This window comes from Empidonax traillii, unplaced genomic scaffold, assembly GCF_003031625.1.
Source record: "Empidonax traillii isolate 1590-97213 ecotype Southwest subspecies unplaced genomic scaffold, ASM303162v1 scaffold1017:size211477, whole genome shotgun sequence".
NCBI lineage: Eukaryota > Metazoa > Chordata > Aves > Passeriformes > Tyrannidae > Empidonax > Empidonax traillii.
The window spans coordinates 54,145-80,702 of NW_020956210.1; the positions used below are offsets into that span (position 1 = coordinate 54,145).

General features: G+C 34.4%; 1 protein-coding gene across 1 annotated transcript in view; it reads left to right on the forward strand.

Annotated features, from left to right (window-relative positions):
* Positions 1-26,558, forward strand: part of LOC114068236 (vacuolar protein sorting-associated protein 13B-like) — a gene marked incomplete at both ends in the record, with an annotated part of 202,250 nt that overhangs the window by 51,935 nt on the left and 123,757 nt on the right. Inside the window, 4 exons of the mRNA XM_027904187.1 lie at positions 480-594; positions 3,166-3,307; positions 5,052-5,460; positions 10,889-11,000. Coding sequence (XP_027759988.1) covers positions 480-594; positions 3,166-3,307; positions 5,052-5,460; positions 10,889-11,000 — 778 coding nt within the window. The remainder of the gene's footprint in view (positions 1-479; positions 595-3,165; positions 3,308-5,051; positions 5,461-10,888; positions 11,001-26,558) is intronic.

Sequence of the window (26,558 nt, forward strand, 5' to 3'; positions counted from 1 at the left end):
TTTTCTTCCCTTTTTTTTTTTTTTTTTGCTAGGAAACACTACTGCTTAGTAATTTACACTTGCTCATAGATATGGGAAAAAATAAGGTGACTAGTGATTAAAGCAAATTTTCAAGACCCTTTGATTTTAAAAAAATAATTATATGAGAGAAAGAAAACTCCAGTATAATTAGAGTAAACATCTTGGCAGATGTTTTTTTACTTTTCTTATTTAGGAATTATAAATTACACTATGAACACCTGAACTGAAAACACCATATTTAAGCTTCTCTACACATTTGTATAAAAAGGTTTGGATTCTAGGGGTTTTTTTCTGGTTCCTGTATGTGTGACACTCGAATCAAAAAGGGCTTTATGAGAAAACTGCATAGAAGTAGCATTATCCTGTTTACAAAATGTAGTGTCTCAGATATATTTCTTGCTTAAAATCCTGCAGGTTTCAGATTAATTAACAAATTTTTTTTTCTTTGACTATTGCAGAAGTTTGTGTTGTCAGTGAATTAGAAGATCTCAGTGCCTCAGTGGATATGCAGGATGTCTATACGAAAATCAAATGTAAAATAGAAAGTTTCAATATTGACCATTACAGAAACAGGTAATTCCTGTGAGTTGCTATCCTTTAATTTCAGACTGAAAGAAGGAGGCAGGTGGTGTTTTCGTTTTTTGTTTTTTTTTTTTTTCTTCTTAACTTGAATTTAAGGTAAGTATTCAATTTAAATGAAAATATTTTAACCTTTTAAAAAAGAAAAATCAGAATTATGTCTTCTCAGAATTAGATATTATTCCAAAGAAATACATAGAAATCACTGCAAATCAGTGATTTTTTTCACACTTACTGCTCTGTTGGTCCTTTAGACTAAAATAATTTGGTTTAGCTTAACTTTTGAATGGGAAATTCCTGAAATATTGGTTCATGGTGTGTTAGCAAGTGCCAGTATTTAATGATTTACGGTACCTTACTCTTACAAGCTAAAACCAAGTTTCTGAAAAAGGAAGCTGTTTCTACTGCCGTGGCAAAGCAGCACTTACGTAGTGCAGGGAACGCAGCTGAGTGTGTGACACAGCACAGCGTTGTGCAAACACACCAGTGAAACTGCAGTAACTAATGTCAGCAAGGTATCATCAATGTTATGTACATTTAGGGTAGCTAGTTAAGCCTACTCTGCCTTCCAACTTCAGCAAGTCCTATTGTCTGGATAATTTGCTACACCAATGTGACTGTGTTCATTTGGCACCTGGACATATGATTCTATAGAGAGATTGCAGTTGCCACCTTCTAACTTGTACTGGCCATGAACACACTAGTCTTAAAAAAGGAAGAGAGAGCCTATGTAGTCTTTATTCAACTAGGTTAGTGTTTGCCATTACATATCAACAAATTCCATTATGGGAGACCGAAAGTAAGAAAAAATAGAATAGTTGTATCACTCCTTGAGAGGAAAAACATAGTTAAAAGCCTTCAGCACAGTTTTTGGCATTGAAAATAACTAAAATATTTAGGAGCACAAATCATTTTGACTTGGAAACTAATGTCTGCAAGGTCTTATTGGACACTTATTGTTCCCTAGGTACAACAGGAAGGAGATTTAGATTCAGCTTAGCAAAGTTACCAACATATCTGAGACCTTACTCCTGATCAACTGTCTTAAAAAATATTTCAATTTCTATCTTTTTGCTTAAGTTAAAATACAGTTACTATTTGATTATCAAATGTTACATTATATACAGAATTTGTACTTAATTTTTAAAATCTTTTAAAAAAAGTCACTACGCAGGAGTGCCGAGCGTGTCCTGGCAAAAGCGTTGCCCGCCAGTCAATGGAAGGGATTGTCCAAGCTCTGCTCTGCACTGGTGCCACTACACCTTGAGCCCTGTGGGCAGTTTTGGGCATCTCAGTATAAGAAAGATATTAAGCTCTTATGTCCAAAGGAAGGCTACAAAGATGATGAAAGGCTTTAAGGGGTAGCCATATGAGGAGCAGCTGAGGTCGCTTGGTCTGTTCAGCCTGGAGGAGACTGAGGGGAGACCTCATGGGGTCCACAGCTTCCTCACGAGGGAAAGTGGAGAGACAGGCACTGATCTCTTCTCTGTGGTGACCCTTAGGACCTGAGGAATGGCGTGAATCTGTGTCAAGGGAGGTTTAGGTTAGATATTAGGAAAAGGATTTTCATGCAGGGGCTGATTGGGCACTGAACAGGCTCAACCTGACAGAGTTCAAGAAGCATTTGGACAGTGCTCTCAGGTAGATGGTTTGACTCTTGGAGATGGTCCTATGCAGGGCCAGGAGTTGAAGTTTGATGATCTTTGTGGGTCCTTTCCAACTTGGGATATTCTGTGATTCTATGAAATCCCAGTAGATTTGTGCTCTTAAGAAGCTTTGGGGGGGACAAAAAAAAAGAAAGGAAAGAAAAACCCAAAACTTATTCCACTTGACAGAATTGTTACTGTTCTCATTTATATTTCCTAATCTCTTCAGAATACCGTGCTCTTATCTGTAAATCTCTGTGGACTAAAACCAAAAGCAGAGAACAGATGAGGTGAACTTTCTGTCTTCCAGGCCAGGGGGAGATTGGCAGTCAGGACATTTTGAAAGAATTTTTCTACAGTGTAGAGGAAAAATTTTTGGTGAGATTTCTTTAGTAAACTAAGGTGGTTACCTGAGTAATGCAAGCAACATACTTTTACTCTTCAGTATGTTAAAAAGAATGATTACAAGAGCTGTAGTACAAAGCACATTTTAATAGTTAAAAACTAATTTTTTTCTAAATAATACTGATTTTGTAACATGTGAAGACAGCTTTATGTTCACAGTTTCTTTTGTTCTTGTAATCATTCTCCTTGTTCTGTTAAAGCTGTCTGCTGAAAATCCAAGGGTAAGTCCCTCTTCTATATGTGGGATTTTACTATAATTTTATTCTCATGTGTCTGGAGCTCTTGCTATAGGTTGTCCCTTGACATAAAATTTTGCAAATTAACAATTTTTTTTGCTTGATCGGATTGAATTTCAGCTTCTTAGGAAAAGGTGTGGCAGTTACATCAAAAAATCTTGCAGTTACATCAAAACATGCAATAGAAATGTAATTTTTTTTTTTTTTGCTTATATCAACTCTTTTGTTTCTTTGTTTTTTGTCTTCCCATCTTCCAATGCCTCATTCATTATCTCAAGCCTTGGGGAAGATTCTTGGTCTCTGGGACAATGTGGAGGTGTGTTCCTTTCCTGTACTGACAAGCTGAACAGACGTACCTTGTTGGTTCGACCCGTCAGCAAGCAGGATCCTTTCAGTAACTTCTCTGGCTTCTTTCCCTCTGTAAGAATCTTCTAAAAATTTTTTACTGCAGAACTTCCACTGATAAATGCCAGTAAAAAAATAAAAATCTTAAAGTGCTTTAGTTTCTTGGCATCTAAACTTTTTTTTGCTGAAAATATTTCTTGCTTAGATTGATTATGTATTGTGTTATTTCCCTCTTACCCTTTAGTAATAGTTGTCATTTTTAGTAGATATAGGAATGAGGGTTGGTAGTTCACAGCTTTGTACATAACAGACCACTGAAGTGAGTGGGATTGATTTATATTAAAAATGAGCACATACAGTAATGTTTGAAGCCCTGATATATAAAAGCCAGTACTAAATGCTGTGTTGTGTTAATGTAATTCTGATATCTACTTAGGGATTTAAGAACTTAGTATTACTGCAGTATACCTTTAGGCAGCCTTAAAAAATTACTTCTCTAATTATGATAATGCAAAAATTAACAATTTCATATTTAAGTCTTTCATTTGAATGCTTCGAACATTACTTGCTGATTCAGAATAGCTCAGTGTGAAATATTTAACACCTTTTTTTCTTGCCTCTTCGTCCTTGAAAGGCTTTATATATTATGACATGGGGGTCTTTATCTTCACAATTGTGTGGGTATATCATTTTATGTTAGTGGAAGTTCTATATGGTCTGATCTATTTTCATCGTGAGTTTGATCAGGAATACTTTCCCTTATTCTCCTTGTTTGAATTCCTATAGGAAATTAATTTACCAATTTGTTTTAGTTCACTTAATTGTAAAAGCTTCCAGTTTTCCAGCATTTAAACTATATATCCTCTTTATTAAGGAAAGAGTTGTTTTTCTGTTAACAATGGTTTGAAATCAATTTAATTTAATTTAATCAAGTTTAAGATGCCGAAAGAAGCAATGACTTGCGAAATGTATTTGCTTTCATTTGTGCTCATATGATAAAAGCTAATATTTAAACAGTGGTAAAGAATTCTATGAAAATGTTTATAACATTGTTAAAATAATTTTTTTTTTTACATTTTACTATCACTAACTTTCAAAGATAATATGGAAACTGTACTATATATCTTCCAGGAGCTAAGCATCTAGCTGCCATCTTTAGCTAGAAAAATCTGTCCTAAGTGAAGGAATCTGCAGTTTCTAAAGTACAATGCGTTGTACATTTAAGTGATGTGCTTTAGCATGTGGTACAGCTATTTTCTTTAAATGGTCAGAGATGAGGAGACAAAACCAGTTCAATTCTTATTTAGTTTACTATGTGTGGTTTAAATATCCATGTTTAGATAGAACGAAGCTGTCTCAGCACCCAAGCGATATTTTAGCACCTAAGTTTTTTTCACACACAGAAGGAACAATGCAAATAGAGTAAGATCTGCAAACGTCTAAAATGAAGGAGAAATCAAAATGTGTAACTGTGTTAAAAAGTATCAGAAAGTTTTCGTAAATTTAGATTCTTAAATACATTGAGGTTTTTTGGCTGTTTGGATTTGTTCATGCAACGTAAATAATTAGAAAAGAAAAAGATGTTCTGAAATTCATAGTTTTAGCTGACCCACTGCAGAGAAGTGTGGACATGCAGAGAACAAATTTTTCCTTTCAAAAAAATGAAAGGTTTTGGGTTTTTTTACTATTAATGGACTGTGAGAAGCTATTAGAAAATATAGAACACTGAACAACCTAACTAGCAGAGAATATGGTAGTTGATGAACGTTACATGTACATTTTTGCAGCTTATTTATTTATTAATTTTTCCTTGAAACAGGCAACTGCAAAACTTTTAGATGGCTCACACCAGCAACATGGATTTCTTTCTCTCACTTACACCAAAGCTGTGACAAAAAACGTGCGGCACAAACTGATTTCAAGAAATGAACGAAGAACATTCCATAAGTTGTCAGAAGGTCACACTGATGGTTCTCCTCACTTTCTCCATGAGATCCTTCTCTCTGCCCAGGCCTTTGATGTGGTCCTCTGTTTTCCTTTGCTTAATGCCATTGCAAGCATTTTTCAAGCCAGGTTGCCAAAGAGTCAAAAGGAGAAAAGAAAGTCACCAGGCCAACCTATGAGGACTCACGCTCTAACCTCCCGCAACTTGCCTCTGATTTATATCAACACTGGTGTAATAAGAGTCTTCTTTCCCAAAAATGAGGAAGGTCGGCATAATCCAGAAGGTACAACATTTTATGTTAAGAGATATTTTGCTGTTCAGGGTTGTAGACAAATACTTGTAGTTAAATTGCTGACCGTTGGCTTCAGTTTTAAGGGTCGTAGTTAGAAAACATCTAATATTCATGCTGTTTCTCTGCAGATCTGCTCAAAAGTTCTTCTGGGTATTTATTTGATCCTTGCTTTCCTGGTTCCTAAAGAGTTTACATTATAAGAAATGGTCAAGAACTGTGGAAAGGGTTCTGTGTCAGCTCTCATTACACTGCTATCAATTAGTCTTCATAGACACGTGTTCCAGCAATGGAGCATAATCAGGGAACCTTAGTTCTTGTGATAACGACACCTGGAAAATCATACAGTGGTGAAACAACTAGATACTCTAGTTCAGTTTGGAAAATGTCATTAAAATTTACCTTATGATTGATGCCCAACAGATGATGATGTTTATCATTTTAGTTGAAGCTATTCTGACTCTCTTACGCAGCAGGCTTTTAGGTATTTACAGAGTTTGGGTAGCTAAACCATTTGTAAATAGCTGTTTGATCTATGGAAAATACTTCTTCTGTAAGAAATCATTTTCTCTTCATATGTAAAAATGTATTTCCATCCCTATTACAGTATTTATAGATAAATAAAGAGATGCTAACATTAAAATTACACCATGTAATAACTAGTAAGAGCGTGTTCACTTCTCACAATTTTTCTAGAGATTAAAAAAAAAAAAGTAGTGTTTTACTGGTATCATGATATGTTTGCATAAGTTCTGTAGGTATGGAGGGAGTTTTTTACCATTATATATGACAACACACAATGTAATCCTAAGAGTATAGTCTTTAGATTTTTCTCATAACCTATTTGCAAGAAGTGCAGACAGTGAGAATTTACATAGATCATTTTTTTGCCAGCATCCTCTACAATTTTCCAACTGGGAATGCTGAAAACACAGGAAGATAAAATTAGACTGGCTGTGTTAGCAAGAAAGAATTATAATTCTAGTTGGAAGGGATTTCTAGGGCATGCTGTCAAGGAAATCTTTTTTAAAAGTATGTTTCTGTAGCTCTGTAGCTGTATATTTCATTAAAAAGAAGTTTTAAAAAACCTATGTCTTGTTGCTGTCCCTTGCTAGAAAATACATGCTAGGAACAGAATTGCCATAGTTAAGCAGTTGATGTGGGAAGAAAAGCTTTTTGCTTTTAAAGCATAACACTAAAGATTATCTTTAATAAATTAGTAAGACAGCCAACTAACTCTTTCCCTGGAAAACTCTGAAATAGCATCACTCTGAAAATCAGTACTGTGTTTTCATTTCTTCCTTCACCCTAGATTTTCCTGAAGTCTCATTTGTTTATGAACATGAAATAGATTGCTTCTCTCTTCTCCTACTTATTGTCTTCAAGAACAATAGAAATTAGAAACAGCAATAAGAAGTGAGAGTTGAATGTGACCCACATCACTGGGGTGCTAGGTCAGGGAAGTGTTTTATACTGTGGAGATATGCCTCCATAAGACCTCATTTATCATTTATTGACTAGGAGAGATTTTCAATCCGATCCAATTTACATGTTTCAATTTGCAATCACTGCACTAGAAGTAGAAAAATTATTTCGGTTTCTCTTCTACTCAGTTGTCTGCTGTTCATACCTTGTGCACACCGATGATAGTTATGAAAATGAAAACTATCCTTCCCCCAAAAACCACATGTAATTGTGACTTTACACGTAAAGTTAAAAATAAAAAAAGCAAATCTTTTTTTTCACGCAGTCCGAAACCAAACTTGCACAACGAACTGTGGTCGACAAACACTATGAAATAATCAAAATCATGTTTTTTCTTCTGAGGAATTTACATACATGCATGCATGACTACACCCACACAATTTTATAATATTTTAGTGGCATAGTTTTTGCAGCGGCGCCAAATTAACATTTCTTTTTGTGGTAGAATTGAGGGCAGCATTCTATCCTAGGCAATAAGCAATGCTGCTTTCTCCGAGTTTGATTTGTTAATACATCAGATGATGTTTCAAGCTCTGGCCAACAGCCCACACTTAACTTAGCAATAAAGTAAAGATAACTAAATATATAAAAGCAATATATAACAAATAGGAACAAGAATTACTGAATAGCAGAAGACTATAAATAAAAATGGTAAATTGCAAAAAACTGATAAGAAGTGATAGAGATGGATAATCCACATCTGGCTGGTCTGAGGACTATAGCAACTCTTTTTAGTACATACTAGGAGCAAAATATCAGGAATCACTAGAAAGGGCATGATAAATTTGTTGATAGTGAGAAAGAAAAGGCGGCACACTGAATAAACGTATGTCCTGCATTTGTAGAAGTGATATATTCTTGTCACATGAGCATGACTCTCTACTTTGAAGTCTGTCATAACATATGGTCTGTAATATCCTCCTTGCTTACTATTAACGTTTCAGATCAGTCAGGCTGAGTAACTTGTGCTCAGGGAACTTAGTCTTCTGAGGCTAATTTTTAACACACCTTGGAAAACCAGGTTTTAGACAGCTGAAGGTATATCTAGTAAAATGAAAAGTGTGATGTTCAAATAAAATTAAGACAGGTAGTTTTATTGCTCTCCTTCAGAGAGACTATAGGAAAAAATATTAAAGAATTAAGTTAATAAACGATTACATATTTGTTGCATGATAATAAACATGGTTTTATGGAAAATTAGTCTTGTTAAACACATTTGATTTCCATTCTTCATTGTGGTTTCAATTCTTAGTTGATAAAATGTTTGCAAAGATTTGATATGCTTAGACTTTAGTAAGGAGTTTGACATTGTGTCTTGTGGTATTTAATTAAAATACATCCCCATATGATATCTGCGGAAATGTTAAATGAATTAAAAATGGCTAACCAGAAGGCTAAAAAAAAAAACCACAAAAACTTGTCAATTGGGAGTAGCAAGTGAAATTGGTATTTCTGAAAGTAAATAGCATCAGCAAATGTTGCAAAGAATTTCCCAAGGCCATGCATCTGGGTCACTGTCCTTACATCACTACTTGTAGAAAATATACTAAGTCTTCCAAAGCTGAAGTTATGTATCAAGGAAACAGATTGTGCAGACTGTGTCTTCAGGACTGGAGAGACTATCCTTTGAAACAGTGGCTGAAAACAGCTTAAGGGTTACAGTGAACTTGGTGAAAAGAAATTAAGGGTGATAGCTGTACTTCTGCATATGGCAGATGATGAAATAGAGTGTCCAATTTGCTTTCTGTTATAAAACTGGATATTGATAGAAGCAGAGAGGTTGCTGAAAAGCATCACAAATGTTAATCAAGTGCTGAGGAAAAAGCCTTAAAAGAAAGAATTAAAAGAGCACAATGTCTTTAGCTCAGCAAAAGACGATGGAAGTAAGTGCATAAAGCCAAGTGAAATTATGAACAACATTATTACACTTGAGTCACTAAGACTTTCCTAGGTTATACTTACGTTGTACAGTGTAGATGTTTTTCCCTTCAAAGTTATTAATATCTGTAATGACTGTCATTATGTTTGCTACATTATTCCCACATTTTGAAAAACATGGGTTTGTGAATGGATATGTGAATTCATCACATGAAGTCATAACTCATATTACCACTCATTAAAAACCAGCTGAACATATCAATGCCTGTAATTCTTTCTGGTTTGACTTAATTTATTGACCTACAGGAAACTGGACACAAAAGGTCCATGCTCAGTCTTGAAAAAACTCCTAAAATACTTACCCAATAGAGACCGTAATGAGAAGTCCTGTGTTTATTTTGCTTTGCTAATTGTCACAGACAAATTAAAATTCTTAGCCTAAGATACATTTTTTGTAAGAACCACTTCTCAGAATAAGGCATTTGCCACCTAATTAAGTTGCAGTTACAGTCTGATATATATTAATACCTTCGTTCCTTTTTCTTATGTAAATGTTGGAAAGAAAAAATCCAACACGTAAATGTACAGTGGTGATATTCTAATATTTAGCACAATGCCTTACTTATTTTTTTTTTATCTGAAAGTTGAAGGAGTTCAAATTTGGTCAAAAAAGGGGTTGTCATCAGCTTAACTTTTCTATCTTAGTTCTGGCAACCAAACAATCTGTAAATAGTTTAATTTTGCTTTGGAGAGACTAAAGGATTTGACTTTATTTTGTAAACTGATGAAGTTCTTTTAACTAAATTACTTATGTTCTGATATAATCGTGCATCAGAATTTGTGTTCCCGCTTTGCCACATGTTTACTGTGGTATTCCCTACAATAGTTTCAAAATATCTTGAAATTTCTGTGAATTCTGTGATTTCTTAGATCTTTTAAAAAATACAGATACGTCTACATACACATTTAGCTGCAAAACATGGTGTCTTTTTAACCAAGACATTCATGTGTCTGAATTGCCATTTTTTAAGCTTATAGATTTTGCTTGTTCTTTCCACACCATGCTTTTCACTCTTAAGTGAACTATCTAAACTCTTTTCTGCTACTATAATTTCATTTTTAAAATTCATATATGAGAATCTTCCAGAACTTTCTTGGATTTGAGAGCAAGCGTGATGTCATTCCGCCCTTGCTACGTATCGCACAGGTGTTGCAGTGAACCATTTCCCTTCATGTGATGAACTCTCTGAACTTGCATTGCATGTTCTCGGGAGCTTCTTAGTTTCTGTGGAGTCTTCTGAGCACAGCCTTATCCAAGTGCTTTGTCTGTCTGCTGACAGAGTTAATTTACTGCAAGAAAACGTGGTGCTATTTTATTTCTGGGCAGAACCGTGGTTTTCAATCTAATACGACCATTGCTTTTAAAACTAAGAAACTACATGTGGATGAAATTTGGAAATGATGGAGATGAAGTGGAAAGCAGAGATTTTTCTTCTTGGAATAATTTTGTTACTGATGTGAAATTTACTGTCCAGTACTACATCTTGTTCTTTGTATATGTGTCAGATTTCAGATTCTCTTGTTTCAGTCCTTGTGTTTGAACTTTTCATGTGTGCTGCAGCCCATTGCAAATGCTACTAGGATGGTTATATTGCAATAACCTGCAATGTTTTACATCTAAAGGATCTAGGCCTTTAATAAAAAGGATGCATGATTTAGAGTAGTTTACCTGCTGATATTTCAGCAAATAATTATTCAAGAAACAAGCAGATTTCAAACAAGTCCATGGAAAAAGTAATTTTGGAGGAAAAAAATTAGTAATATAAAAAAGCATCAGTTAAAATGAGAAGTCACAGACCAGGATTCAATGGTGCCATAAAATTATGGAGAAACAAAATATATCACAGCAGGGCTATCGATTTAATGGTGCTCCTGAGCAAAACCGAACCCTTAGCAAATATTCTTATGTACATTTTTTTTTAAGTAATAATTTTTCAGTGTTCCTGCTATGTGCCTTTGACTTTTAATCAAACTTATTTTTCTCTTCTCCTAACTACAGCTAATCCAGCAAGTAAAGAAGATACTTTGGTTCTCAAGATTGGATCTGTCTCCATGGCTCCTCAGGCTGACAACCCTCTTAGCAGAGCTGTGCTCAGAAAAGACATTTATCAGTAAGTGTCGGGGGAGGGGTTTGACTTTTCAAATATGGTCTCGGAAAAATTCATTCTGAGAGAAGTTAATTGATCAATAAAACGGGTACGTGCAGCCTGTAAAAATACTTTTCACATACAATCTTTTGATATTCAAAACCAGGTTTTTCTGATTTTCTTCACTTGTGGGCTTTCAAATCCATTTAGACAAATCAAGTTCTGCTGTGAAGTGGTGATGAATAACAGAATTTAAATGTCGAGTCATTGTGAATTTTAAGCTCACAGATGAGAACATTTTAGGAGGCTTTCTTTTATTCAGCTACTACTAAGTTCACCTAAGAGAAAAGGAAATTTTTTGTGACTACCAAAGTGTTCAGTAGCCATAGACTGTGAAGGAGATAGATCTTAATAATATAAATGGTAAACATATATTCAAACTGTAGGATTCTTGATGTCACGTAGATCAAAGCTGAAAGGAATGCAAACTTCTAAGGAGCTCTTTCCCAGTAAACACATTTTCTGTGAAAATGTCATGCTCTGGATTGTGTCACTAAGTATGTGCAAACCACACTAATCATATATAGGCAGCAAAACTGGTGAACATATGTAATCAGCATGATAAAAGTAATATATGATCCTTAGTAGAGTTGGCACTGTTGCCAGACATGAAAGTATGGTTGCAAATAATACCAAGTGAGAAAAGTCACAGAAATACAGATGAACAAGTGTCTTATACTTCCCGTTGGTCTGTTTTTCAGATGTGGCAATATTTTTAACTACTTCATAGTGCTCTTCAATAGAAATTACAAACATCAAAATCTTTTCCCAGCAGTAAAACATTTACTGCCTAGAAAATGACAGCGAGTTTTACTTTTTGTCAAGACTAGGATTTTTAGGAGACCATGAAATATCTGCAGTTTTACTTCTGATCACTTAGAAGTTGTAAGAGAGTCTTTTTCTTCATATTTCCATGTGGAAACATTTAAATTAATGGCTTTCCTTGTATGTTTAGTTATAGTAGTTAATCCTTTCTTTTTTTTCCTCTTTTGTTTTTAAATGAGCATTGTATCTATTGTATTACTGAGCTTCCACGGAAGAAATCTTACAGCCTGTCACTAGCAGCAGCTTTGGGTAGCAGACCCTGGTCCAGCTCCCGATGTGCCTGCAGATCAAAGAAGATCCTTTTGACATTTGTACAGGCTCCTCCTGCTTCTGCCCCTTCTGTCTGAGACAGTCTGATATCTGCTTTGAGAAGTTAGAGAACCAAATGTAGGTTCCACTCTTCTCATAGCAACCAAAAATTTATCAGGAAAGTCCCTGATTATAAAGTGGAATCTGTAATGTCCAGCTTCTGTGAGGTCATTTCAGTCACTGAGGGAAGCTGTGAAGTTCCTTGTATGCACATTACAAACCAGTGAAATCAATGAAGCTGTGCTAGTTTACATTTTTGAGTCTAATATCTTTGCATCTGTTGCTTTACCTGAAATGCAGAAATTCAGTGCTTTTCAAATACCCAAGTCCTTAAAGGTGCTGGTGGCATTTTGCATTATGAGCCTCTGCATAAATGTTCCAGACTAGATTTGTGCAATGTGTATTTGGTTTTCATAGTTTTATACAGTTACAATGTGCTCCAGTTCTCCTTTAGAAATCAAGACGCTGAATGAGTAAGATAGAAATAAGTGCTGGGCCAAAGACCTCTCTCATGTGTTAATGACTTCTTTGCAACCAGTCTCACAGCATTATGCTTCCTATGTCTTTTTCTGAGAAATGTCTGACATTTTTAGTAACTTCCTCTAACTGCTTCAATGACCACTCTTCTAATTTCTCAGCATCTTTCAAATGACTAGGTCTTATCTTACTTTCTTTCTTTAATCATCCAGTCATACTAGCTTAATTGTCTTTAAGATATATCGGAGCAGAGTGTCAAGTTACTTTGCAGCATTTCATGAAATAATATTGAAGTTGGTAGTGTGTGGTCCTTTGATTTTGGGAAGTAGGTTACTATTTTGATCCATTTAAGTGACTTTCAAGCAATATAAATTAATGGTTTTTTGAATAAAAATATTAAGATTTCGGTTTGGGGTTGAACTAGATGCATTTTCTAATTACATATTCTTTGATCCAGAACAAAGTGTGCTTACAGGACCATGGTAGAGAAGATGGCTGTTCATTTTCTTACATGGCAGTCACTGCTGTTAGACTGCTGGAGTTTTGAGTGAAGTTAATGTCACCGTTTTTCAGTTATTGTTGTTGTTTTGCTTTTGGGGGTTTTTGTTTTGTTTTGTTGGAGTTTTTTAAATAAAATAATACAAAGGATTTTGTATTGTTGGGCAGGACATACAGTCTTTATTCAAGGGGAAAAAACCAAACAGTGGGATATTATTAACACATGATGTTAGGCCTGATGTTAGGCCTAATGTTAGTGTTTGTTTCTCCAAATATGAGATTTGTTAACTTAAAAAGTATTTTCCCTTTTAGTATGCCCATGGTAGATAGTACTAGATAGCAAAACGTGGAGCTAATACAGAATGCTTAAAAATCAAGTAGTAAAATGAGCAAAGTCTCACAATGTGTAGTTGATGTACTTAGGTGAAAGATTTCTTAGTAAATATTAACAGAGATACAAGGGGTACGGTATCCAGTTTAAGAGACTCTAAAAAAATTAAATTACAGCAGCCTGTTGGTTACTGAAGAATTAGCTGCTACAGTGATTTAACAATCCCAACATGTCATCTTCTGTCTTTTTCCAACCTCTGTTCTCTAATTTGCTGCTGCTGCTGCTTTTAATAGAATAAAAGAAAATAAATTGTTGTCTGAACCACTGTCTTTACAGTGTTTCTGGAGTGGGGATACAAACTTAATTTGCGGTGTCACTTTGGTTTAAACAGTCTTCTGTTTAGGCCTGAACTACAACCACATGCAATTAATGTCACTTTTGTAGTACTTCATAAAAAGAATTTTTGCTTCTCATTTAGAAACTGCTCTTTTAGAAAAGGCTGAGAAACATTTTCATGGCTAGAGGCTGAATAACATTTCCAAATATCTTTTGAATTTGTCCCATAAATTTGCACATGAAAAACTGAATGTGCTAATATACCATTATTAACTGAATGCCAGTGCATGAAAGGTAAGTTTGGTATGGCTGAAGGTCATACTAAATAAACCAGACCACATTCGGCCTGTAAGCTGAACATCTATGTCTTAGGAAAAATAGCTTATGTGCTCAGTTGAAGAGAGAACCAAACTGAAAATGGAATGTTGGAAAAATAACGTGCCTCAAAAGCTTGGGAACAAATATTTTTTCAGGTGATTATTGGAATTTGGAAAGAAAAGTATTGACATGGTAACTTCAGTTTTCTTATATCATATAAAAATGAGCCTAGAAGTATTTCTTCCAGTAGAAAATGGCCCAATATAGTTTTGTCTATTAATAAAGGTAGTAAACAAAGATGCATGCACCATAACAGTAAATTTAGGACTTCTGAAAGAAGTATACTGACACAGTTTTAGCTGGTCACAGTATGAGACAATATCCCTTTTTCAGTTGTTTTTTTTCCCTCTTCTGTATCCTAGAAGCTGTTTTGCTTGTTTTAATGATTTCTCATGATTTTCTGATTCTTAAACCCCAACTCCAGGTAAGGTGCGTTTGTCCTCCACAAATATGGCCAGAACTGTACGTTCAATCAAGAAACTGCCAGTTCTGTTGATTGGAACTTTTGTAGATACCAGAAGGCCTTGGTATGCAGCCAGGGAGCAGAATAAAGGAGGTCTTGAATAAGGATGCAAGTAAAAGCATCTGCCTAACCTGACTAAAGTGTGGAAAGAGCACTTAATTGAAACTGTGGAGTTGTCAGGCAGATTAAATGAAGTTTCTGCTACACAGGGAAGGATAGAACTACGTTTTTGTGGACTTTAACTACCTGATCATATTAAACTTGGGATTGGGATTGGGAGCCTAAATGACTCCACAGGCTGCAAAAAAACAAGGTGATGTGGTCATTTCTCACTTGTGTGATCGTGCTGTGTGTGTTAGAACTTTTGAAGTGACCAAATGAATGGTCAGATAGATTTGTCAAAACAGAGATCTGGCAGTTTTGGGGAAGAAGAATGCTGAGATAGGGAAATCATGTTAATGCCCTGATGAAGGGAAAGTCAGGCAGTTAAACGACACCAGAGAAATTGCATCAGAGAGAAGTTTTATAAATACTGTGACTACAGGAAAAAAACAACCGCCTTTTTGAAGGCAAAAAGTTACATTTTTCAGACCTGGATTTGTTCTTGTTTGACTCTCTGATGTCTAGTATAAAAATTCCATCAGAAGTTTCTTTCCTGAAAATCTTTATAAAGCTCTCTCATCTATGGAGTCTTTGGTACCCTACATGAAAAGAATGCTTCTGCTACAGCATTAGTATTAAGGAAATTAAGAGCTTAACTACATGGAGTCTTTTAGGAGTTGGGGTGTTTGTAGCAATACTTTGCTTGCTTTGGAGAACATCATTTAAGATTTCTCATTAGCAGTGAGCACTTCTCTAAAAACTTAAATATTGGTATTATGTGGAGAGTGCTAAAAGCAGCTATGTAGCTGATTCTGTTAAAAAAGTCCAAGGAAGCATGGAATCATGGAATAATTTCAATTGGAAGGGATTTCTCTAGTTCACCTAGTCCAGCCTCCTACTCAAATGGTTTAGTTAGTCTTTCTCCAGACAACAAACTTAACATATTATTAGATTTTTGATAATTACTTATGAATATAAAGCAATTCTGTGGGCACCAGGATGGTGCCCATCTTGGTGGGAGATTGAGAGGGCTGCAGCAAACAGAGTAGCATCTTCCAGGATAATTTGAAAAGCCACATTTCTTTCTTTGTGTGTCTTCATATGTTTTCCTTTTGCCATTCCTTAAGTTCTTTTTATTTTAATTAAAGTGGCTAATGTAGAAAATCAACAAGAATAAATTATAATGCTTAAAGAAATGATTAATCAGCTGTGTCTGTAGTCATCTTGATCAGTTTTCTGCCCAATTATCTCACATTCTATGAGATAATTTTGTCACTTTTTTAGATTCCAACAGTATTTTCCTGTATATATAAAGAGTGCTTAGTGCAATTAGGCTGAGCATAGTTGGGATCCTTGAACACTTCTAGTTAGTGGAAACATGACATAAAAAGTAATGAATTTAAAAAAATGGGTGTATGTCTGAACTAGAACAATGAGTACCACTAGTTGTGCTAAGCTACCAGCAGAACTGGGTACTATCATTGGGAAAATGGCTGAGGAAACTTCATCACAAGACACAGAAATTCTGTTTTTCTGACTGAAATAATAACAGCAAGTAGATACACGGATGTGCTTAAATCTAAAGCATCACAGAGCTGAGACTGAGATGGTGTTTAGTTTTATATTGGGATAGGCCCCTATTATAACAAATACTGTGCAAATGTTCTGATCAATTGGATAGGTAATGGCTGATCATCCTCAACATGATTGTTTTTAGCAAACTCTGTCAAGAAACGTTAATTAGTAGAATTTTAGGGAGTACCCATGAACAGATAGAGTGAAGCAATGTTCAGGTACAGTATTTTTAACACAAAAATGAAATGGCTGACAGCACTCAGAGAATACAGGCTGTCTGGAGGCTGTCCTGTAAAGGTGTTACTAATAAGGTCTGGAATAATATTGCTAAGCTGTCGGGTTCTGGGAGTTTAGGTAAACAGAATCCCAAGCTTTCCTCAGCTTGGCTGATAAAGAATCTAATTGTTGACCATGCTATGGATTCATCATTTTTGAGATCCAAGGATTTGATTCATGTCATATATCAAAGCTTAATAGTCCAACTCTGAGTATTCCATGGTCATTTTCATGTGTAGATCTTTCATAGATCAAAGCATAAAGCTGTCCTTTTACTGTTTCCAATTTGTGAATGTAAATGGAAATTCTTTAAACATGGCCCTTCTCTCCAAAAAAGTTACGCATAGAGTTTACTCATGAAAAGATATCTGCAATTTTTTTTTTATTTTTTTAATGAAATTTTTTATCAATACAAGTTGTTTTTTCATTATAAATGTATCTAATCTATGCTTTTCATTTTTGTAGTTTACTGGTTTTCACTGTTTAACTCTCAAACGTTTATAAATAACAAAACAAAGTTGTTTTCCTTATAGAATATCTTCTATTTATCTTTATTTCAAGGACCTCTGTCTGGAACATGGTTGTGATAATCACGTAAGACCCATAACTGGTTAACAAAAATCCTTCAGTGAAATAAGGAGTAATAAACAATTTTGTGTGTCTGTCCTGATAGTGCTGGAGTGAGGGGAAGGAAAAAATGATGCAAGGAATCTATGAAAGAAGCACATACATAGCCAGCAGTCTGTGTGGAAATCTGTTTTTTCTTTCAAATGTGGTTTGGAAAATCAAATGCTTTTCAAAACTTTTCAACAGCACCCACATCTATAAGCATCTTCTCTTCGGAAACATTTTTTAATTCAATATTAAATCACTGTGGGACAGATTTATATTCATAAAACTATACATTGAAATTATTGTTACAAAAAGCCTGGATTTTCTATAACTAGTATGAGAAAAAATGTTAATTTTGATGTTTTCCTTTTCAAACCAACTAACAATTTAAAAACTATTTTTTGCATAGAACTGTAACATTAGGGTAACTAAATGTGTTCCAAAATATGGACCTAATATGAGTAATTATCTTTTAAGAGTTAATTATGTTACAAAGATTCTGTTAAAACTTATTTTCTATTTTGCTTCTTTACTTTTTAACATTTCTTTGGAGCTTATTTATTAGGCAGACAAGGAATTAGCTAATGCTGACCTGAGTTTCTTTCTTTTTCTTTGAATAAAAGCAACAAAGATAATCAGTGAAAAAAAATGTATGTGCACATAGTTTTTGATGGAAATGTGAGCTGCTTATTAAAATGTCCATATGTACCATAGGGAAAAGGAGTATATCATAAAATCTGTGTTGCAGTTTTTCTAAACTTTCTAAATGGTTAAAACTGCAGAGGGAATGTTATGTAAGAAAATAACTTTTAAGAAAAGAAATTCTTAGTGTTTCAAGGAAAAGTTCTTCTTTTATTGCGTACAAGTTGTAAAACAGAGTTGCATGAGCACCATTTTCAGTCCTCTTTCTCTGTTAAGTAAAAAAAAAAAATTGTAACAGTGAAGATTTTGAACCTGTTCCTATAATTTATTTACTAATTTTTTCAGATTTCAGACTAGGATGGTTTTATTCCTTAAGATATAGCTTCTTTTTTTTTTTTTTTTTTTTTTTTTTTTTTTTTTTTTTTTTTTTTTTTTTTTTTTTTTTTTTTACATATAATTTCAACATACAATCTTGTTTCTCTTTGTATTTAATAATTTTCATCTATTAATTGTTGAGCTGGAGTGTAAATCAAGAGAATCATACCAAATAGCAAGTTCTAAATATTGTTCTTTGCTATTTGTACTTGAACTCATGCTTTTTTAGTATAAGGACCTTAGGAATGTCATCTTTATCATAAGAATCCCATATCACTCTCTGGAATATGGCTTGGAGGTGAAGTCTTTTCCTGGTTTACGGTTCTCACTTCTTCTATCTTTAGTAAAGACGCAAAAACCAAGTCTGCTTAGACCTTTAACCCAGTAAAATATTCATGTATATGGATAGCATTACATGGAAACACCACTCCTAATTAACATTGGCATGTTTGAGGCTATTGCAGCAGTTATTAATTTAAAACCCTCAGTGGAAACTAATTGTAAAATAACAGCTGGAACTGCCCATTTAGTTTCAGAAATGTAGCTTCTTAATTATCTAATACCAAAAGCTATTCAAAGCTAAATTTATATTTGGAATTCAGCTTTAAAAATGTTCAGCTTTAACTATCAATCTTACGTTTACTTGAAATTTCTTTGTGAGTTCTAAAGGAATCTTCAACATATCTAATTTACCTAAATACATATATTTGAAATATATTTCCTTTTAATGTAATAGTAAAAATAAAATAAATTTCATAAGAAAAGCATTTTTACAACTTTATTTTTCTCTTCAATTCATCAGTCACAGTGTTCTCAATACACATACCTACTTTATATTTTTTCTCTCAGTAGCACAGAATCTGATTCTTGCAGTAATTTTTAATTTCTTTGTGCAGTTTTTCACGGAAAGAAAAGTGAATACTTTATGGAAACATTCCTATTGAAGAAGAATGGCATTATCACGTCATTTAAGTATCCATTTGTTGTTAATCAGGACAGCCTTATTGGAAACCTTATTAAATATGGGAGGGAAAAAGTGAAGTAAATGCCAATAAAGAATGAATCAAAGGAATAACCAATTCATTCAAACAGACCAAAGGTGAAACCTGTAAAGTTGATAAAGATATTTTGAAATCTCGTAATTCTTAAACAATGCATATTTTAAAAATATTATCCCTTGTCAATGATTTATTGTTACTTTCAACTTTGTTTTAAGAACTTAATATGCATTCTATCTGCCAAGTTGTTCCTTTCAGTTGGGCACACTGCTTCTGACTTGGCTGAGGTGTTTGCACAACTGTGTTCTTCAGCCAGCAGCATCCCAGTCCTTCGTGAGGACGGGTGGGGAGGAGGAATGAACTCAGTTCATAGAGACTCACAGAGATGTGTTTATGTGTGCACAGAAGCCCTGCTCTAGAGGCAGACAGATTTCAAAGAGCAACTTCATAGATCTCTCAAAACCATTCAAAACTTGCTCACATGTTTGGGAGGGGCTCCATTGTCAAGGCATGGTGAGGAGAACCACTCTGAGTGTGGGCAGCTTGTGGACGTGCCTGTTCTTTATCAGTGATTTCTCCTGGCCTCACATACCAGTTCAGTGGGCAACTACGCTGTGTGTGTGCAAGCTAGTCATAACTAGTGCTTAGGGCAGTCACATTTCATTTTCCTAGATAAAGCATAATGCATTTGGAGTGGGGTTTAGATTGTTTCATTATTCGTGTGTCATTTATTCTAACACCTTTGTGTGTTTTAGAATTATATTAGGATTAGATTTCCAGAATCCCTTTAAACTGGACTGTGTGTTCAGATTGTGAAATTCTCAGGTTGGACAGTTTAGTTGTGAACTTGGGAGCCAGGCACGAGAGATGCATTTTCTCAAAGTGGAGTCTAGAAAGTATTCAGTGCCATATTTTATATAATTTATTGTAGCATGTACTCCATTTCTTTGACTATTTAATTATGATGCCATCATTAAACAGCTTAAGGTTAGAAGTAAATAGCAGTTGTAAAGTAAAACCTTCACAAGGGCATTGCTGTCTCTGTTGTGCTTGTGTGCTATACTTTGTTCTATAAAAACATTTCTCAGCTGTGGGTGATCTTAACTACCATATATTCTGTAAAGTCAAGGCTAAGTTAGAGATAAACAGCAGCCTGAACTCAGAATTTTCGTGTTCTCCTGATACTTCTTGCTTAAATTATTATTTGCTGTGTGGTATATGCAGAACTTGATGCATGAAGTTCATACAAATTCAGTTTTGAAATCTGTAATATGTTTGTGGTGACTCAGTGGAGGAGATATTAGGATTTCCTTTATTTGTGCTGGGTTTAGATGCTGTTTAACACAGTTTTGGTCCACTTCCTTTTTTCCAAAAAACTGCAGTTCTGCTGTGATGAAACCAATCAAAATAAATTCAAACAAATTGTTTGGGGATTTTGTTTAGTTTTAATCCATTTAAACTTTTCATTATAGTCTATTATCACTTTATGTACTCAAATACTCTGTATCTTTAACTATCTGCTTTTATATTTCCTAGTCTTTAGATTCTACATATTTGTTATACATAGGGGATTTTTTTATTGAAACCTAAAGTTGTTGCAGTTGTTCTCATCTTTTCCCTTGGAAGAGTAATTTATTTTCATTTTTTCTCATAATATTTTGCACATTTTGAATGAACCCCTCAGAAATCTCATGTCTCTGTTGGGGTCATCAGGCAATTGTTTTCAGTTAGGTTATTGCCCTGAGCCTATTTATTCTATAGGTATACAAGGATTAGCCTCAGCAAAAAGGTGTACTGTATCAGCGTGGGCTTGGATCAGCTTAATCTGCCATTGTGCTTAAGGCTTTTGAAACACAGCACAGAATCTGACACTGTGTACTAAGAATTTTAATAAAATTCTCAGATTCAGCATTAACATTATTAAATAGACTGTAACGGCTTTAAAAAGTTGAACAAGAAAGGGCACAGAGACAAAGAAAAAACACATTAAATACCACTTAAAAATCCCAGGGTACCTTTCACAGTTTACATACTCAGCAGCCTAAATGTAATGAAAATTTTTTCAGATAAGCTGTAAAACTGGGAAATAAAAGGTAATCTGAAAGCTAGAGTCATTTTTTATATGAGTTGTGGTTTATGTTTTATGTTATAAAGCAATATTATTGAAGCTTTTACATTTCTTTTCTTCAAGTTACCTCCCTTTAATCTTTCTTTTTCCCTAATCAAGTAGCTTTATATTTTGCCTGTTACTGTAAAGTACGAGGAGCTGGGGGGAATGAGGGGAGGTATTTGGGTTTCTGTTAGCATGGGAGAAAATATTTAGTTGGTCCTTAAAATTAATACCATATTAAGAGTTAGAGTGGTTCCTCTGTATGAATTACTGAAGTAATGTTCATTTACTTTACACAAACTCCCTCCTTACAGTTTCTTCCCAGACTTTCCTCTGCTGATTCTTAAAATGTGTGATTGAATTCATATATCAAGGTTGCTTTTCTGTCATATATAATGAAAATTAACATCTAAAAATCTTGGCTGCAATTGATAATTCTAAAATAATTCAATAGAACCTTTAAAACTTAGTATTCTATACAGTTTTCTTCTTAACTGTTTGTCAGTAAATATAATTTCCATCAGATCTGGTTTCAACAAATGTTTTTTGTTGAAGAGTATTTTCCAGTAATATATAAAGCAGACTTCTTTTCTATGTAGTATTTTTTAATTATAACAGGATCTCAAGGTAAATATAATGTAAGTTGTGTGCTTCTGTTACTGGGAAAACCATATCCCGTTTGTAATGAGACATTTGTTAACTTCTGTATACAGATTGCGGTTCATTCCATAAATATTTGTGGGTTCTCTGATGTCCCTCACAGGGTTTTATCTATGACAAATTCATACCACAGTTCTTAAACTAATTTTTGGATAGAAGATTTCTTTCTTTAGCAAAAATGTTTGCCAATGTCTTTCATTTAATGCTTGTAAGTATTCCTACTTTGGTTTTCAATTATTTAACAAAAAGGATTATCAGAAATATACAGAATGGTTACATGTTATTTGAGCATATTTCTCTATGGGATACTCTTCCAAGCTCCCATGGCAAAATTAAATCCATGTTACTGTTATCCTGAGCAACTCAAATTACTATTTAAGTGAGCATGGTCCCTAGCCCGTACTGATTTTTTTAATATAGCTTCACTTAGCTCAACCACCTTAAGTATGGTCAAAAGTCATGCTTAATGATTCTTATGTTTAAGCCATTACTGTGCGATTAAACCTGATTATGCTGCAATAAAATAAGAAAATAATTAAAAAAAACAAAGCAAAAAAAAAAAAAAACAGACTAAAAAGTTATGAACAGTGGTTTTGCTGCATTTCAGAAGCTTTTTTTTTTCCCTTAAGAACAAAACAAATCCATCACTTTCTTTTTGTAAAGATTCATTTGCAATCATATGGGCGTTTTTAATTGTAGGGCACAAAAATAAATGTACCATTCTTCAGCCTCTCAAAATATTTTCCATGCCCACTGATGCTTTTTTTTTTTGCTAGGGTTTTGGGTTTTGCCTGCAAGAAGGCAGTGGCTAACACTGGTATGTTAATGGCTAACACAAGTGCATGTTGAGAGTAATAAAATACAGAGATAGTCTTGGGCATCTCTGCTGAGTTCAGTGTAAATGATCGGCATAAATCCCAAATACTCCAGTTTTCTGGCATGATATTGCACGTTTCCCAGCAATAAAAAATAAACAGGTGTGGAGGTGATACAAATAGAACATAGGAGTATCTATAAATAAATATACTCTGTACTAGCAGGATAGGAGCAGAACAGGCTTGAACTCTTTTGATAACCAAAGTTATTTAACTGTTGAAAAGTATTATTTAATCTTTGCATGTGACAGTTTTTCAGGGAACAGGAAGAAACTTGCAGATTAGCAAATCCAGCTTCAAAGCAAATCTGACATTTTTCTGTTTCCCAGTTTAAGGTTGGAAGTGTGTACATGAATGTGTGCATATATGTACTCAAGAAAAATATGGAGGAATGCAATTCTCTGGCATATCTTTTTTGATCCACTTTATTCAGACAGATTGCACTGGTTGATTTTTCTATGCTTTTGGCATGGTTAAAAAAACCCTCTTGATATATTATGTAACTACAAGTGGTTTTAAAGTTGCTTTCTAAAAATAATTTATAAAATCTACATATTGTATTCTTCATACACTGCAGCTCATAAGAGTGTAAAAAATTGTATTTACTAAACTGGATTCAAACTAGCTACAGATGAGAGAGTTTCCTAAAGGGGCAGTGTGTTTGTTTGTGTGTTTGTATCTGCATAGCGCACTTTCATTTTTTTTTTTTTTTAGCAGAAAATAAACCCCTTGAGTTTTCTTTATAACCACCACCATTTAAATGTTTTGTGTGCCTCATGGAGTCACTGAACTACCTGGCATTGAAATCTATAGTTTTCATGGTCAATGTTGTGAATACACAGCGGTATTTTGCATTTTTTTCTTTCCCTTTTTCCCCTTCTTCAAATGCGTATTTAGAAGTAAATCTCCCTTTCGATATATCTTCCTAGGCATAGATTGATATTGACTTTGGAAGTGCCATTAAAAATGGCTTTAGGAAGAAAAAACACTGAACTTAACATGACAGGTAATACATTTCATAATGAATATGGAATGAGCTTTACACCAGGAGAGTTTTCAAGGGATATTGAAACAGACAAAGGAGGGACATAGAAAAAATATTCCAGGACTTCAGAAAAGAAGAATTAAAGGGAGGTTATTTTTAATACCCTGTTATTGACATATCTTACAATACTGTATACACTATTTCAAAAATAGTTCCATCTTGCCATTATGAATACAATGATTCTGCAAAAAGGGAAAGAAAGTACAAGTAGCATCTTGAGAAACTAATTTAATCAGAGCCAAAGATAAATGTGAGTTGACTTGGAAAGTTAAATGTTCATGTTTTACAGTAGTTTCTTATATTATCCATGCTATAAACATCATCTGTTACAATAGACACGAGCTGAAAATGTGCGTTAGTACACATTGTTTAATATAAAGGAAATGCTGGGGGTTTTTATTTATAATGCTCTTTTCTATTTCGTGTGGAATTTGATTGATGTCCAGGTATGAGTTTGATATACTGACACAACAGTGAAAAGAAACCCTGTCCCGTGTCAGCTCATCAAACACACTGTGGACAGTGTGCCTTCCAGCTTGTACCATTATACCAGGTCGTAGCACACCGTTTAAAGAAATTCCATGCATCAAATCTGATGGCTGTGTTCAGTGAAACTCAACCTCAGTGTTTCCAGGTGAATTTTTAGAACATCTGAAAAAACGGAGGTATTGTACCACTTCACTAGATTAATTGATTAAAACAAGGTAAAATACAGGCCGAAAACAGTGGGAAATTCACAAGATTATTTACCTTAGACATGTGGTAAACCAGGTAGACATTAAACATTTTAAAAATGAAACAAAAGATCCTTTGACTGCCAAACAGCATTAAGTTTTGAGATAATATTATTTTTATCATGAAACAAAAGCATAGAAGTCTTTGGGTTATACTATATTTTGGCTTTTTTGCTAGCCCCCTCCCCAGACTTTCACTATTTAAGGAAACTCTATTCCACTTGTTTTTTTTCTAGAAACATTTGGCATCCAAAAATATCATACAGACCATCCTTTGGAATTGTGCATACTTATCATTTATACAGTCTGTCAAATGTATATTTATACAGTGCTCCCTGAATTTGGGTGAATGCTTCAAAAGTATAACGAGATTCCTCAAACTGTCTAAACATTAAACAATATAAAAATGAAAAACTGATTTTTAAAAGTTCAGACTTGCTCATGCTGTTATTTTTGCTGAGGAATTTAAACAATAAAATTACAGAAGTAATTAAACAGATGACATCTAAATGCACAGCTGCAAACTTAAGCTTTGTTTCATTTTATGCTTTTTTTGAGAGAGACCAAAAATTACTTCATAGTTTACCATACCATACCTTGCTGTCATAGGGTCATTCATACTGTGTTCCAGATACAGCTCTAGAAGACAATTGCACTGGAGAAGTTCTTCAGTTTCTTTGCAGACAATTCCTGTACCAGGCCCTTTGTAACAAGGGACTATTTTTAAATGTCTGGTCACTTCACAGGATATGTAGAGCATTTCCTGCCCGTACGACTAAAGGAAGGAAGCACAGGACCAAAATGTTTGATGTGTGATCTACTGTAATTCCTTTCATGTGGTTAGTAGCTTTTATATGATCAATGCACTGCTACCAATCCTGACCTTGGTGTGGCCCAGTTCACTAAAGTCTGACCTTCCTAATTGGATAACAAATGGAATTACAGTAGCACCCACCTGGCACCACCACTGTAATTAATGGGCATGAAGTGGACGTTGTTATTTTCTCCTCTGAATATGTACCTACTGGGTTTCAAAATAAAAATATATAAGTAGTTACATAATAGAATACATAAATAAGATATTGATTAAAAATTGCTGTTGTTAATTTTTATGCATATTTTATATCTTTGCATTCTACACATCTATGTCAGATGATCTCAAGATGTTTTCTATGCAATTAATTATATTCACAATATCATTTTTTCGCTTTATCCCTACAATATAAATTAGTAAACTGTTGTAGAGGTTAATTTTGTTGCTTAGAGATACACAATAAGCAAGTTTATAGAGAATGGGAATGAAATCTGTCTCTCCTGCTGTATCAGGGATTCTTGATATTTTTTGGTCTGTGTTTTATTGTTGAGCTCACAGCAGTGTCGTGGTTTTCAATCTCGGCATCCTTTCGAACTCACCCTGTTACACCTGCTTTCCTTTAGCATGTTCTAGCCTTTCAAAGAGGGATGCATGTCCTACAGGCCCAATGCAGGGTCTCCCTAGGCCCAAACCTTCTTGTGCACAACATAGGAAGACCTGGCAGATTCCATTCTTCTACATGTCCATGCATCCAGTTACACTTGTCATCTCAAGTTCTAACCAAGACAGTGTTTTCTATTTGTTTTGAGAGGGTATCAACCACACATGCGAGAAAGGCACAAACCATTCCATTTCATTCACCAGATTTCTTCTATGTTCACAACCAGATCTCTTTTCTCTTGCATTATGATAGCTCGATGGCTATCGGTACTTTTTGAAATGGTTTTGGATTAAAGTAAATACCTTATGACTCAGTAGTTGCAGTTGGTCAAGTACAGGGCACAGTGTAGTAGTGCTGCTCTTTTGTTTAATGATCTGTTTTAGATAAGAATGAGTAAAGATGATTTTTTCTATACATTTAATTTTT